Below are 16,236 nucleotides of genomic sequence, written 5' to 3' on the forward strand. Positions count from 1 at the left end.
GCAGTTCCAATTGTTTGATATTATTTAATATTATTCATATGGAGGAGAAAATATAATAGCTCTAAAAACCTACCTGCAGTTTGCATATCCTCACTAAAGATATCCCCTTTCCCTCGCCCCTCCCCATCCTTCGTTCCCCTCCCTTCTCCTCTCTCTCTCCTCTCCCCCTCCCCCCTCCTCACATCCCCCCTCTTTCTTGCGGGGGGGGGCGAAGATGATGGTGGAGCGGGCCCAGCGGGCGGGAGGGATGAAGGTGGCGTGAGCCCAGGCGGGGGTTCAGTGAGGGTGGCGTGGGCCAAGCGGGGGTCAGTGAGGGTGGCATGAACCCAGCCAGGGGTCAGCGAGGGTGGTGTGGACCCAGCGGGGGTGGCGTGGACCCAGCGGGGGGTTGGCGTGGGCCAGCCAGGGGGGGTGGCCATGAGCCCATTGGTGTTCAGCGGAGGTCAGCGGGGTTGGCATGAACCCAGCGGGGGTCAGCAAGGGTGGCATGAACCCAGCAGGGTGTCAGCGAGGGTGGTGTGGACCCAGCGGGGGGATTGGCGTGGGCCCAGCGGGGGTGGCAGTGAGCCCATTTGGGGTCAGCCGAGGTCAGGGGGGTGGTGTGGGCCCAGCGGGGGTGGCGTGGGCCCAGCGGGGGTGGCATGAACCCAGCAGGGGTCAGCGAGGGTGGTGTGGGGGGGAAGATGGCTTGGGGCCCGGCGGGGGGGGGGGGGGGGGGGGGGGAGGTGAGGGGAGCGGCCTCCGCCGCAGCGTCGTCTGGTTTTGGGGTTACAGCCGTTGGGTTACAGCCATTCCCGCCCGGCGACGGGAGAACAGAGAACTGGCCGTTTCCAAAGTGGAAACGTTGATTTTTTGTTGTTGATTTTTTCTTAGGGGGGAAAAAGGGGGGTGCAGTCGCACCCAACGCACACCCCCTTCGGACGGCCATGAGTGTAGATGGGAACTGCAGATGCAGGTTTAAACCGAAGATAGACACAAAACGCTGATAAGACCTGAAACGTCACCTATTCCCTTTCTCCAGAGATGCTGTCAGACCCGCTGACTTACTCCAGCATTTTTTTTATTTGTCGGTGTTCTGCATCTGCAGTTCCTTCGTTCCAACACATCCTGTTTGACCCGCTGAGTTATTCCAGCATTTTGTGTCCACAGATGGGACATGTTGGCAAGTTGGGCCGAAGGGCCTGTTTCCACGCTGTAAGAGACAGTTAGAGAAATTAATATTCATACAGAGGACGTGTATGGCACAGGGGGGAGGCTCTGGGGCGTTGTGTTTTTAAGAGGGTGGAGTTAAAGGCTGGATTTTGGGCTCTAGCTCCGCCACACTTTCTGTTTCACCGTTCGGGCCATGTGGACGCTGCTAGCGAGGAGCCGCGGCGGCTGCTGCTGCTACAGCCGACAGCTGCTGCCCGGGACACGGGCCTACACTCAGCGCCTGCCGGCCATCGGCACCAAGGATGGAGCCGCACAGCTGCCGGCAGCCGCCCGACAGCTCCCGGGCACCGGCGCGATGGGGAGCATCAGGTAACCGGGAAGCCGAGCGCCTCAGAGCCGGGGCTGGGAACCTCAGGGGGTCCATGCTGCTGGAGAGGAGAGAGAGACACACACACACACACACCCACACACACACCCCACACACACACACACCACACACACACCCCACACACACACCCCACACACACCCCCCCCACACACACACCCCCCCCCCACACACACACACACACCCCCCACACACACACCCCACCCCACACCCCACACACACACACACACACACACACACACACACACCCCACACACCCCCCCCCCACACACCCCACACACACACACACCACACACACACACACCACACCCCCCCCACACACACCCCCCCCCCCCCCACACACCCCACACACACACACACACACACACACACACACACACACACCCCACACACACACACACCCCACACATACACCCCACACACACACACACCATACACACACACACCACACACACACTCACACACACACTCACACACACACTCACACACACACCCCACACACACACACACACACCACACACACACACCCCACCCCACACACCCCACACACACACACACACACACACACACACCACACACACACACCCCGCCCCACACACACACCCCCCCCACACACACACACCCCCCCACACACACACACCCCCCCACACACACACACCACACATACACACCCCACACACCTACACCCACACACACACTCACGCATACACACACCACACATACACACACACACCCCCCCCACACACACACACACACACACACACACACACCATACACACACCCCACACACACCATACACACACCCCACACACCCCACACACACACCCCCCACACACACACACACTCACACACACTTGCATTTCTATAACATCTATCTCGTCCATCTATCTTCCCTCTACACTCTCGGACCCGACTCGGAGCGTGGACCACACACGTTGCCTGACCTATTGTGTCCCTCCAGCGGTTTGTTGATTTTAAGAATTGTACGGGGAGCATTGACATCAGGATGAAAGGTGGGGGGAGAGTTGTTGTGGGTGGGTGGGGGGAGAGTTGTTGGGTGGGTGGGGGGAGGGTGGGGGGAGAGTTGTTGGTTTGGGGGGAGAGTTGGGGGGGTGGGGGGAGAGTTGTTGGTGTGGAGGGGGGAGAGTTGTTAGTGGGGGGGGGGATGGTGGGGTGGGAGAGATGGGGGGGGGGGGGGGGGGGGGTTACATAGAAACATAGAAATTAGGTGCAGGAGTAGGCCATTCGGCCCTTCGAGCCTGCACCACCATTCAATATGATCATGGCTGATCATCCAACTCAGTATCCCGTACCTGCCTTCTCTCCATACCCTCTGATCCCCTTAGCCACAAGGGCCACATCTAACTCCCTCTTAAATGTAGCCAATGAACTGGCCTCGACTACCCTCTGTGGCAGAGAGTTCCAGAGATTCACCACTCTCTGTGTGAAAAAAGTTCTTCTCATCTCGGTTTTAAAGGATTTCCCCCTTATCCTTAAGCTGTGACCCCTTGTCCTGGACTTCCCCAACATCGGGAGCAATCTTCCTGCATCTAGCCTGTCCAACCCCTTAAGAATTTTATAAGTTTCTATAAGATCCCCTCTCAATCTCCTAAATTCTAGAGAGTATAAACCAAGTCTATCCAGTCTTTGTTCATAAGACAGTCCTGACATCCCAGGAATCAGTCTGGTGAACCTTCTCTGCACTCCCTCTATGGCAATAATGTCCTTCCTCAGATTTGGAGACCAAAACTATACGCAATACTCCAGGTGTGGTCTCACCAAGACCCTGTACAACTGCAGTAGAACCTCCCTGCTCCTATACTCAAATCCTTTTGCTATGAAAGCTAACATACCATTCGCTTTCTTCACTGCCTGCTGCACCTGCATGCCTACTTTCAATGACTGGTGTACCATGACACCCAGGTCTCGCTGCATCTCCCCTTTTCCTAGTCGGCCACCATTTAGATAATAGTCTGCTTTCCTGTTTTTGCCACCAAAATGGATAACCTCACATTTATCCACATTATACTGCATCTGCCACTCACCCAGCCTATCCAAGTCACCTTGCAGTCTCCGAGCATCCTCCTCACAGCTAACACTGCCCCCCAGCTTAGTGTCATCCGCAAACTTGGAGATATTGCCTTCAATTCCCTCATCCAGATCATTAATATATATTGCCCGATGTTGGGGAAGTCCAGGACAAGGGGACAAGCCTTTTCTGTTGCTGCTCCGGCACTCTGGAACACCTTGCCGCTGCACATCAGACAAGCCCCCTCACTGTCCATCTTCAAATCCTCCCTAAAAACACATTTTTATTCTTTGGCTTTCGACACTGGCTGAGGCATTGCTCCTGTTCTTAATGCTTTTAATGTCTTTTAATTTTTAGTGTGTTTTTTATAGTCCTTCGTTTTACGTTTTTTTAATGGTTTTTAATTGTTTGTAATAGCTTTTTGTCCATGAGTTCTCATGTACAGCACTTTGTGGCAACTGCAGTTGTTTAAAGTGCTTTATAAATAAAGTTATTATTATTATTATTATTATTGTAAATAGCTGGGGTCCCAGCACTGAGCCTTGCGGTACCCCACTAGTCACTGCCTGCCATTGTGAAAAGGACCCGTTTACTCCTACTCTTTGCTTCCTGTTTGCCAGCCAGTTCTCTATCCACATCAATACTGAACCCCCAATGCCGTGTGCTTTAAGTTTGTATACTAATCTCTTATGTGGGACCTTGTCGAAAGCCTTCTGGAAGTCCAGATACACCACATCCACTGGTTCTCCCCTATCCACGCTACTAGTTACATCCTCGAAAAATTCTATATGATTCGTCAGACATGATTTACCTTTTGTAAATCCATGCTGACTTTGTCCAATGATTTCACCACTTTCCAAATGTGCTGCTATCCCATCTTTAATAACTGACTCTAGCAGTTTCCCCACTACCGATGTTAGACTAACTGGTCTGTAATTCCCCGTTTTCTCTCTCCCTCCCTTCTTAAAAAGTGGAGTTACGTTTGCTACCCGCCAATCCTCAGGAACTACTCCAGAATCTAAAGAGTTTTGAAAGATTATTACTAATGCATCCACTATTTCTGGAGCTACTTCCTTAAGTACTCTGGGATGCAGCCTATCTGGCCCTGGGGATTTATCGGCCTTTAATCCATTCAATTTACCCAACACCACTTCCCGGCTAACCTGAATTTCACTCAATTCCTCCAACTCCTTTGACCCGCGGTCCCCTGCTATTTCCGGCAGATTATTTATGTCTTCCTTAGTGAAGACGGAACCAAAGTAGTTATTCAATTGGTCCGCCATATCCTTGTTCCCCATGATCAACTCACCTGTTTCTGACTGCAAGGGACCAACATTTGTTTTAACTAATCTCTTTCTTTTCACATATCTATAAAAACTTTTGCAGTCAGTTTTTATGTTCCCTGCCAGTTTTCTTTCATAATCTATTTTTCCTTTCCTAATTAATCCCTTTGTCCTCCTCTGCTGGCCTCTGAATTTCTCCCAGTCCTCTGGTATGCTGCTTTTTCTGGCTAATTTGTACGCATCATCCTTCGCTTTGATACTATCCCTGATTTCCCTTGTTATCCACGGATGTACTACCTTCCCTGATTTATTCTTTTGCCAAACTGGGATGAACAATTTTTGTAGTTCATCCATGCAGTCTTTAAATGTCTTCCATTGCATATCCACCGTCAACCCTTTTAGAATTAATTGCCAGTCGATCTTGGCCAATTGACGTCTCATACCCTCAAAGTTACCTTTCTTTAAGTTCAGAACCATTGTTTCTGAATTAACAATGTCACTCTCCATCCTAATGAAGAACTCAACCATATTATGGTCACTCTTGCCCAAGGGGGCACGTACAACAAGACTGCTAACTAACCCTTCCTCATTACTCAATACCCAGTCTAAAATAGCCTGCTCTCTCGTTGGTTCCTCTACATGTTGATTTAGATAACTATCCCGCATACATTCCAAGAAATCCTCTTCCTCAGCACCCCTGCCAATTTGATTCACCCAATCTATATCTAGATTGAAGTCGCCCATTATAACGGTTTTGCCTTTGTCGCACGCATTTCTAATTTCCTGTTTGATACCATCTCCAACTTCACTACTACTGTTCGGTGGCCTGTACACAACACCCACCAGCGTTTTCTGCCCCTTAGTGTTTCGCAGCTCTAGCCATACCGATTCCACATCCTCCAAACTAATGTCCTTCCTTTCCATTGCGTTAATCTCCTCTCTAATCAGCAACGCTACCCCACCTCCTTTTCCTTCCTCTCTATCCCTCCTGAATATTGAATATCCCTGGATGTTCAGCTCCCAGCCTTCGTCACCCTGGAGCCATGTCTCCGTGATCCCAACTATATCATAGTCGTTAATAGCTATCTGCACATTCAACTCATCCACCTTATTACGAATGCTCCTTGCATTGAGACACAAAGCCTTCAGGCTTGTTTTTACAACACTCTTACCCCTTATACTATTATGCTGAAAAGTGGCCCTTTTTGATTTTTGCCCTGGATTTGCCGGCCTGCCACTTTTACTTTTCACCTTGCTACCTATTGCTTCTACCCTCATTTTACACCCCTCTGTCTCTACGCTCACACATTTAAGAAACCCTTTCCCTTTAACTCCATCCTCCACTATCCCATTCGACACCCCACCCCCCTTATTCAGTTTAAAACCACCCGTGTAGCAGTGGCAAACCTGCCTGCCAGAATGCTGGTCCCACACCTGTTAAGATGCAATCCTGTCCCTTTTGTACAGTTCCCCCTTACCCCAAAACAGATCCCAGTGATCTAAGAATCTAAATCCCTGCCCCGTGCACCAGTTCCTCAGCCACACGTTCAGGTCCCGTATCTCCCTGGTCCTGCTCTCGCCAGCACGAGGAACTGGAAGCAAACCGGAGATAACAACCCTGGAGGTCCTGCTTTTCAGCATTTTTCCGAGCTCTCTAAAGTCACGCTGCAGAATATTCATCCCCTTCTTTCCGACATCGTTTGTGCCGACATGCACTACCACTTCCGGATGTTCACCTTCGCCCTTGAGGATTTTCTGCACTCTGTCCGTGACATCCTGGATCCTGGCACCAGGAAGGCAGCACACCATCCTCGCATCCCGTCTGTTGCCGCAGAAACCCCTGTCCGTACCTCTCACAATGGAGTCTCCCACTACAATGGCGTTGCCTGCCTTAGGCCTTTTTCGTTTTGGCTCAACAGCCCTATTCGCATCACAAGCCAGTCCGCCGCCCAGTGTAAACACCTCTTCTGTCCCGACAGCTTCTAAGTGGGTGAACCTGTTCACAAGAGGTACAACACCCGGGGAAGTTGGCATTCCATGCTTCCCTCCCGTTCTCACTGTCTCCCACCTTCTCTCTTCCAGTACCTTAGGTGTAACAATCGTACTGTAGGACTTGTCGAGGAACGACTCAGTTTCTCGGACGAACCGGAGGTCATCCACTTGCTTCTCAAGTTCCCCGACACGGCCCTTCAGGAGCTCTACCTGGATGCACTTCTCGCATTTGTAGCAGCCAGAGGCACCAGCGGTGTCCTTGACCTCCCACATACTGCAAGCATCGCACTGAATCAGCTTGCCTGACATCTCCTTCTTTCGTCTCTACCTCTCAAGCGTATTGCGTGGTCTCCTCTCCTCAGCCTCCTCGCCGAAGACTCTCGAGCCAAAGACTCACACTTTTCTCACAGGGCACGCCAAAGACTCACACTTTTCTCACAGGGCACGCCAAAGACTCACACTTTTCTCACAGGGCACGCCAAAGACTCACACTTTTCTCACAGGGCACGCCAAAGACTCACACTTTTCTCACAGGGCACGCCAAAGACTCACACTTTTCTCACAGGGCACGCCAAAGACTCACACTTTTCTCACAGGGCACGCCAAAGACTCACACTTTTCTCACAGGGCGCTTCACTCACTGCCGCTCGCTAAGAGCCGTCTTGCTTAAATTGACTGATAAATTGCCTGATTTACCAATTTACAAACCTCAGTTTACAAATTCCTCAGTTTTCAACTGGTTTCCCGGCACTGACTCACTTCTCTCCTCCCACTTGGGCTAGAGCCAATCAGTCGTATCTCTTGCTAAACTCCTGCTGCTGTTGCTCCCAAATCTACAGCAGTTCTGAGTTTGGTTGGTGAGGATGAGTTGTCTGGGGGAAGGGGGGAGGTGGGCTGGGGGCATCATCGGGGTTGGAGTTGACTGGGTGGGATCTGGCAGGAGTCATGGGGGTGGATTCTTCCACAGATGAAATAGGGGAGGAGTTCTCAGTGATGGAGTTGGTATGGAGTTGACTCAAGGGATTCTACTGTACAACATGCATGCAAGTTGTGTTTTAAGACCGACTGAAGAGTGCCTATTGTTTATTTCCCATCACTTTTGCCCTTGTGACGTGGAAATGCTTCCTTGAGGCTCTGGATATCTTGTTGGGTTCTGGTTAGTGGTTTGGTGAGGTGATGGAGGGGCAACTGTTATTGTTTGTGGAGAGACTTTGTGCTTATGTGGTAGATGGAGTGCCAGTTTATTGACCTTACATCAGTCTGAAGAAGGGTTTTGGCTTGAAACATTGCATATTTCCTTTGCTCCATAGATGCTGCTACACCCGCTGAGTTTCTCCAGCGCTTTTGTCTACCTGCCAGTTTATTGAGTTGTCTTGTTCCAGTTGGTGGTGAATTTCTGGAACGCTGTTGCGACGTCACTCCATCACAAGCAAACTACCCCTCTCTCTCTCTCTCTCTCTCTCTCTCTCACCTTACAAATTGTGGAAAGCCTTTATGGATTTGGCAACAAAGTCATTCCCCACAAGATGCTGAAGCTCTGACCTGCCCTTGTAATTATGGTGCCAGTGGCTGATCCAGTTAACATTCCTGGTTGTTGGAATGGTCTGGGCAATGGTAACACCAGAGATGGTCAAGGATAGACATGCTAGTGGCAGCCATGCCGTGTGTGTGGCATAAATGTGGGTCATGGTGATGAATGGTCTGGCATTTGGTGTATCCAAACATGGACCACATTGTTTTATTGAGCAGAGAATGAAATTGGACCAATATTCCCCAATTCTGACCCATGCTAGAAAGGCCATTGATAAAGCAACTCAAGTTAGACCTGCACCACTGCCCTTGGGAACAGTTGGAATTATGACTGACAATAGTAAATCTTCCCCTTCCACTCTCCAATGATGCCAAGCACTGGAGTGTTTCCCCTCCCCTTTGGCTTTATTAAGAACAAGAGGTCCTTGGTGTCACACTTGGCCAAATGCTGCTTGATGTCAAGAGCAATTACTGTCAGCTCATCCCTATAATGGGGTGGAAGATTGCAACCTTCACGTGGTCCGCCCTGTTTCGACGAATTTAATCAACTCTGCCTGCACAATCAAATAAGATCAAATAGTACAAGTTGGGGCTGTCCCACTGTACGAGCTAATTCAAGAAATTCTCCTGAATTTCTCCTGATTCGAACTCGGAGAATTATGGTAATAGTCACTCGTAGGTACTCAGGGCTCTCGTGGACATTTTTCAACATGTTGAAAAATCTTCACGAGGTTACCGCGTTTCCCGAGTTCCTGCCGTTAGCGTTACGAGCCGCTAAGAGACGTCCTGAGCTCCGAAGTACTCGCGACGTACATTCTACGTGCTTACCATGAGTTCGTTTTTTTTTTTAAACTCGGGAGAGCTCTTGAATTACCTCGTACAGTGGGACAGGGACCTTAGGCTGTGCACGCCATACGCAAGAAGAGGTTCCCTATAATTCAGCCCTTTGGTACATTATTGAACCTAAGCAGCAGTGACTGGCTCTTGGTGAGACCCAGACTGAGTTGGTGAGCAGTTTATTTGAAAATGCCACTTGATAGCGCGACCTACTTGACACCTTTACTCATTTTGATTGATTCATTGGAATGAATTAGTTTAGCTTCTTATGATCAGGACATGCCATGGGCATTTTCCACATTATTGAGTGGATACCAGTGTGGAACAGTCTTGCTGGAAGCTCTACTCGTGGCGGAGTGCTGATGATCAGGGCTACAGCTAGGATGTTGCTTTTCTCCACATCCTTGTATCCAATACTCTCGGCAGCAACGGGGTTGAGGATGGACGATAAATTGCCCCTGGGGTTAAAGGGTTTAATGCTGGCCCTAGAATGGAAGAAGATAAAGGAATCAATTGATAAGTTAGGGTTGGAGGAGCGAGGATGGTTTAAAAGGGTGTTGGGTTATGGGGGAGAAGAGAAAGCTGGCAATCAGGAAATGTGTTGGAAAGGGGGAAACGGTGCATAAGGCCCTAACTTCGGGGGCAGTGCGTTCCATTTTTTTTTTGTCCCATTGGTCACTGGATGAAGCACTCCTTGGCAATGTGGTTCTATTTGGGCCCGATGCAGGAATGCAAGATTGGTCTCGTCTCCTAACTAGTGGCTGCTGTGTAGGAAGACCAGGCAGTGGTGGTGGTGGTGTCATTGGTGTCTGTTTGGTCCTGTCTGGGGAATTCAATTGATTCGGTAACATAAGACAGAGCCTCCCATTTGGATCTTGATTTACTGCTGTCTGACAGTTTCCCAAGTTTCCCCAGAGCCAGTAATTGCATGATGAGCTTGCTTCCCTTTACACAAAAGCATTTATTTCCCGAGCAATAAACATCAACTGCTCTATTCATGACCTCCGTGCAATCACACACTTCTGAAGAGTAATGTAGGAAACGTGACCGGCAGTGTGTGTGTGCCACAGTTAACACGTGATGGTGGCCAGTGGTTGATGGATAAATCACAGCCAGGAAAACTCTCTTCGAAAATGCTGTTTCTTGCATTCACTCGAGGAAGCATTTAGGGTGTCCAAACTGTTCAATATTTTGCCGGAGAGATGAGACCTCCCATGTCGTGTGATGCATCAGTCTGCTGAAGCCTTGTTTAGCTTAGCGATACGGCGCGGACACAGGCCATTTGGCCCAACAAGTCCCAGCCGACCATTGATCCCCGCACACTTACACTATCCTATACACTAGGGACAATTTACAATTATACCAAGCCAATTAGTCCACAAATCTACACGTCTTTGGAATGTGGGAGGAAACTGGAGCATCTGGGAAAAACCTACGTGGTCACGGGGAGAATTTACAAACTGCGTACAGGCAGCGCTCGTAGTCGGGATCCAACCCAGGTCTCTGGAGCTGTAAGGCAGCAATTCTACCGCTGTGCCACCGTGCCGCACATTGGCTTGTGAAGCTGGCATCTCCGTGACTGATATTTCCGGAATTGTGGAATACAAGGTTGTTGAGGATGGGGGCAGGGAGGCGGGGTGGGATCAGTCAACAACTTATTAGATGGTGCAGCAGAAAAAAGGAGCTGAATGGCCTCATTTTTCTTGCATTATGTTTTCCTTTTGTTCTTCTATTTCCTCTTTGAAATGTGCTACCACAGGAGTGTTTGGTGTCATCTGATTCTTTAACCATGAACGACAAGACTGAACCTATCTTTGGCCGCTGTTCAAACGTTTGCCTTAATGTTGAGAAAGAGATCCCTGGATGAGACTAGAAAGTGCTGGCTTCTAACTGAGAGGATGGCCATTTTGCGCACCCGCAGGTTGTGAAGCCCACATCATCAAGCTGAGAAGACAAACAAATCATCTGGTGATTCCGCAATGAATCCTGCCAAATACCGGCCTTAACATTAGGGTTTACTCCAAACATGCTGACTATTGCTGAGGTTGGCTAAACGAAAGCCATAGATTACTCTGTATTGTTCTTGGTGCTTCATTGTAGGAAGATAATCGAACACAGAAGGCCAGAATTTATTTTATACCCAAATGAAAACAGGAACTGGGTACTGATTTTGAATGATCATCCATGATCATATTGAATGGCAGTGCTGGCTTGAAAGGTCGAATGGCCTATTCCTTTTTTTTTTAATGTTTCTTTGATTGGAGTTTAAAGATTTTTTTTCCAATGGAATGTGGAGGTTTGAGGTGTGTTGTCAGTGGCCGCAAGAGGAAATTATGGTGAACGTTTGAGATTAATTTGATTTAAAAGAATATGAGGAACAGTTTCTGCTAAAAAGCTAAATGTAGGTATGTTGCAAAACGTACCTGAAGCGTCGCTGAAAATCTGTCCCAGCCCGTGTGCGCGATTTTGGCGCCGTTTAGAGGGGGGCGGGTTTAAAACACGATTTTACCTAGGCTGTTCAAATCGAGGTTTTTCAGCCTAGTTAATTATTAACGAAAAATCGCTGGAAGATTCCCTCGCTTGAGCTATTATTAGTTTTAAGGGCTTTATTTAATTGTTATAGCAGGTTAAAAATTAACCTCTAAACCCCCGACCGCCGACAACGGGCCAGATCTCATACAGGGGACAACAGGAGGTAGGCTGTTTATTTTTACGTTAAAAAGGGCTTCTTAAGATCCCTTTATACAAAGCTTAATGTTGCGAGCAGCTAATTTTGGGCCCATTATATCCCGCAGTATTTTTCTGGGCATTTGAGGGCACAAATCTAGCGCAATGTGAACGTTCCAAACCAGCGCGTTCACAGGATCCCACTAGAAAGCTGATTTAAATGGACTTTAATTTACAGCAATTAAACACTAAATTCCTTCCATTTGGCCTATAAATTAATGTAAATGAGATTTAAAAATCATGTTTTATTGTGAATTATTTGTGAATATTATTTGGACACTTAGGCTATTTAAAAATGTTAATCATTTATTAAGAAATGGATAGATGTTTAGATCTAGTAATTGAAGTTTGAAATTGGCTACAATTAGGTAACTAACTAATTATATGCTTTAATTTCAGGTCATCCAAGTAAGATTATTTTATATTTGTTTCAGAATGCTTCAATCTATGATAACTGAAAATTTCATTCAGTTCTCTTAATTTGTAAGAAAGTTATGGGCTTTTGACTGTCCACGATCACAGCTTTTTTGTTATGTCCATAGAAAATCAATAGGGAACAAGATGCTAATTTCCAAGTATGAAAATGGCCATAACTTTTTAAATACTTGAGATATGAAAGTGAATTAGGTGTCAAATTAAACTTATTTTTATGCTTTATCTGATGGGATAAATTGCAGACTTGATTTTTAAAATCTCAAAATTTTGTAACATTGCTACTAAATGGGCAGAGGAACAAGAAGGTGGTGCAATGATGTCTGTTGCACATTGTAACATTTGCGTGAAGCTTATATTTGGTTGTCACTGACCTTGGTTCTCTCCTGAGAGAGATTTGGCTTTCAAAATGGTGTTAACTCTTCAATGAACCGTATGGCATAGAAACAGGCCGAACCATCAAGCTCTCATTTCATTCTGAAGGTACACAAAATTGCTGGGGAAACTCAGCGGGTGCAGCAGCATCTATGGAGCGAAGGAAATAGGCGACGTTTCGGGCCGAAACCCTTCTTCAGACTGATGGGGGGTGGGGAAAGAAAGAAGGAAAAAGGGAGGAGGGGGAGGAGCCCGAGGGCGGGCGGATGGGAGGGTGGGAGGAGACAGCTAGAGGGTGAAGGAAGCGGAGGAGACAGCACAGGCTAGCCAAATTGGGGGAATTCAATGTTGATGCCATAAGGACGCAAGGACCCCAGACGGAATATGAGGTGCTGTTCCTCCAATTTCCGCTGTTGCTCACTCTGGCAATGGAGGAGACCCAGGACAGAGAGGTCGGATTGGGAATGGGAGGGGGAGTTGAAGTGCTGAGCCACCGGGAGGTCAGGTAGGTTATTGCGGACTGAGCGGAGGTGTTCGGCGAAACGGTCGCCCAACCTACGCTTGGTCTCACCGATGTAAATCAGCTGACATCTAGAGCAGCGGATGCAGTAGATGAGGTTGGAGGAGATACAGGTGAACCTTTGTCGCACCTGGAACGACTGCTTGGGACCTTGAATGGAGTCGAGGGGGGAGGTGAAGGGACAGGTGTTGCACTTCTTGCGGTTGCAACGGAAAGTGCCCGGGGAGGGGGTGGTGCGGGAGGGAAGGGAAGAATTGACGAGGGAGTTGCGGAGGGAGCGGTCTTTGCGGAAGGCAGACATGGGGGGAGATGGGAAGATGTGGCGAGTGGTGGGGTCACGTTGGAGGTGGCGGTAATGGCGGAGGATTATGTGTTGTATTTACCGGCTGGTGGGGTGAAAGGTGAGGACCAGAGGGACTCTGCCCTTGTTGCGTGTGCGGGGATGGGGAGAGAGAGCAGTGTTACGGGGTATGGATGAGACCCTGATGTGAGCCTCATCTATGGTGGCGGAGGGGAATCCCCGTTCCCTGAAGAACGAGGACATTTCCGATGCCCTGGTATGAAATGTCTCATCCTGGGAACAGATGCGGCGTAGGCGGAGGAATTGGGAGTAGGGGATGGAGTCTTTACAGGGGGCAGGGTGGGAAGACGTGTAGTCCAGATAGCCATGTGAGTCAGTGGGTTTGTAATGTATGTCGGTCAGGAATCTGTCCCCTGCGATGGAGATGGGGAGGTCAAGGAATGGTAGGGAAGTGTCGGAAATCGTCCAGGTGTATTGGAGTGCCGGATGGAAGTTGGGCATCCGGCACTCCAATACACCTGGACGATTTCCGACACTTCCCTACCATTCCTTGTCAGCTGATTTACATCGGTGAGACCAAGCGTAGGTTGGGCGACCGTTTCGCCGAACACCTCCGCTCAGTCCGCAATAACCTACCTGACCTCCCGGTGGCTCAGCACTTCAACTCCCCCTCCCATTCCCAATCCGACCTCTCTGTCCTGGGTCTCCTCCATTGCCAGAGTGAGCAACAGCGGAAATTGGAGGAACAGCACCTCATATTCCGTCTGGGGTCCTTGCGTCCTTATGGCATCAACATTGAATTCCCCCAATTTGGCTAGCCTGTGCTGTCTCCTCCGCTTCCTTCACCCTCTAGCTGTCTCCTCCCACCCTCCCATCCGCCCGCCCTCGGGCTCCCCCCCCCCCTCCCTTTTTCCTTCTTTCTTTCCCCCCCCCCCCCCCCCATCAGTCTGAAGAAGGGTTTCGGCCCGAAACGTCGCCTATTTCCTTCGCTCCATAGATGCTGCTGCACCCGCTGAGTTTCCCCAGCAATTTTGTGTACCTTCTCATTTCATTCTGCCTGGATTCCCATTGGGTTCTCCCATTTGCTAGGATGCAGCCCACAGTAGCCCATTGAATAACTATGCTGCTCGCCTTTAGAATGTGAGAGGAAACCAAAGCACTCAGAGGAAACCCATGTGGTCATGGGTGGAACCTACAAACTCCGCTCCACATAGAGGTCATAGGTCATAGGTATTGGAGTAGAATTAGGCCGTTCAGCCCATCACGTCTACACCATTCAATCATGGCTGATCTATTGCCCCCTCCTAACCCCATTCTCCTGCCTTCTCCCCATAACCTCTGACACCCGTACTAATCAAGAATCTATCTATCTCTGCCGTAAAAATATCCACTGACTTGTCCTCCACAGCCTACTGTGGCAAAGAATTCCACAGATTCACCACCCTCTGACTAAAGAAATTACTCCTTATCTCCTTCCTAAAAGAACGTCCTTTAATTCTGAAACTATGACCTCTAGTCCTGGACTCTCCCACTAGTGGAAACATCGTCTCCACATCCACACTCCGCAATGTGGGTGATTATTGCTCTGAGTGTTTTTGGGTCATGGTGATGAATGGTCTTGATATAACCTGAGGTCTTGTGCAAGTCCAACCACATGCAATACACTGGAACAATAAACTCTCTTCCACTCCCTGCCCCTTCTACCTTGTGTCTTTAAAACAAGCTTTCGCACAAATGTTGCTGCTGGTACTTCTAGACCCATTTAGACAACATCAAAGAGAATTTTGTTTTTTTTCCGTTTATGCAGTTGCTTCAGCACAGTGGTGGTGTGGGCTTGAGGTTGTGCCACTTCATGCCAATAAGAACATTTTAAATGTATCCCTCTGCGACACAGATGAATGGGGATGAGTTCTTGCTCGGAGATAGAACAGGGAACAGTATAACGGGAACAGTATAACTTTGTCCCACAACTTTCCTGCTGAACATGTGTTGTTAGTTTGGACTCAAACTGTAGTCGCATAGCACACAGTCATGGTGGAGTGTAGTTTAGTTTAGAGATATAGCATGTAAACAGGCCCACTGAGTCCGCGCCGACCAGCGATCTCATACACTAGCACTGCCCTGCACACTGGGGACAAATTACAATTTTACCAAGCCAATTAACCTACAAAGCTGTATGTTTTTGGCGTGTGGGAGGAAACCGGAGCACCCGGAGAAAACCCACGCAGGTCACGGAGAGAACGTTGAAACTCCGTACAGACAGCACCCGTGGTCAGGATCGAACCCGGGTCCTTGGTGCTGTAAGGCAGCAACTTAACCACTGTGCCACCCCAAAGTTGATACATAGACAATTAATTGGATTGAAAGTAAGAGGAATTGCAATAAAAGGCATATTCAGTATATCATTCCCATATTTCTGTGGCGAGATTACAGATGTTGTTGAAATTGACTGATTTTATATTTTATTTTGTCCTTTACTATAGGCGGATAATTCAGAAGTGTAAAGCAGAGTTGGTAGCCTTGAAGAAATGTGAACCTGGTTTTCACCCAAGTCTGGCCATTGTACAGGTGGGTTTTAAGTTGCATGAAAGCAGGTGTGACAAAAAAAAAACCAGAGCAAGCTGGATGAACTCTGTGTCAGGCAGCGTCTGTGGGGGAAATAGTCGATGTTTC

General features: G+C 48.7%; 1 protein-coding gene across 1 annotated transcript in view; it reads left to right on the forward strand.

Annotated features, from left to right (window-relative positions):
- Window positions 1-730: 730 nt before the first annotated feature.
- mthfd1l (methylenetetrahydrofolate dehydrogenase (NADP+ dependent) 1 like) overlaps window positions 731-16,236 on the forward strand; it is a 189,319-nt gene continuing 173,813 nt past the window's right edge. Inside the window, exons 1-2 of the mRNA XM_033026140.1 lie at window positions 731-1,521; window positions 16,047-16,131. Coding sequence (XP_032882031.1) covers window positions 1,346-1,521; window positions 16,047-16,131 — 261 coding nt within the window. The 5' untranslated portion in view covers window positions 731-1,345. The remainder of the gene's footprint in view (window positions 1,522-16,046; window positions 16,132-16,236) is intronic.

Source organism: Amblyraja radiata, chromosome 8 (assembly GCF_010909765.2).
Source record: "Amblyraja radiata isolate CabotCenter1 chromosome 8, sAmbRad1.1.pri, whole genome shotgun sequence".
NCBI classification, from domain to species: Eukaryota; Metazoa; Chordata; class Chondrichthyes; order Rajiformes; family Rajidae; genus Amblyraja; species Amblyraja radiata.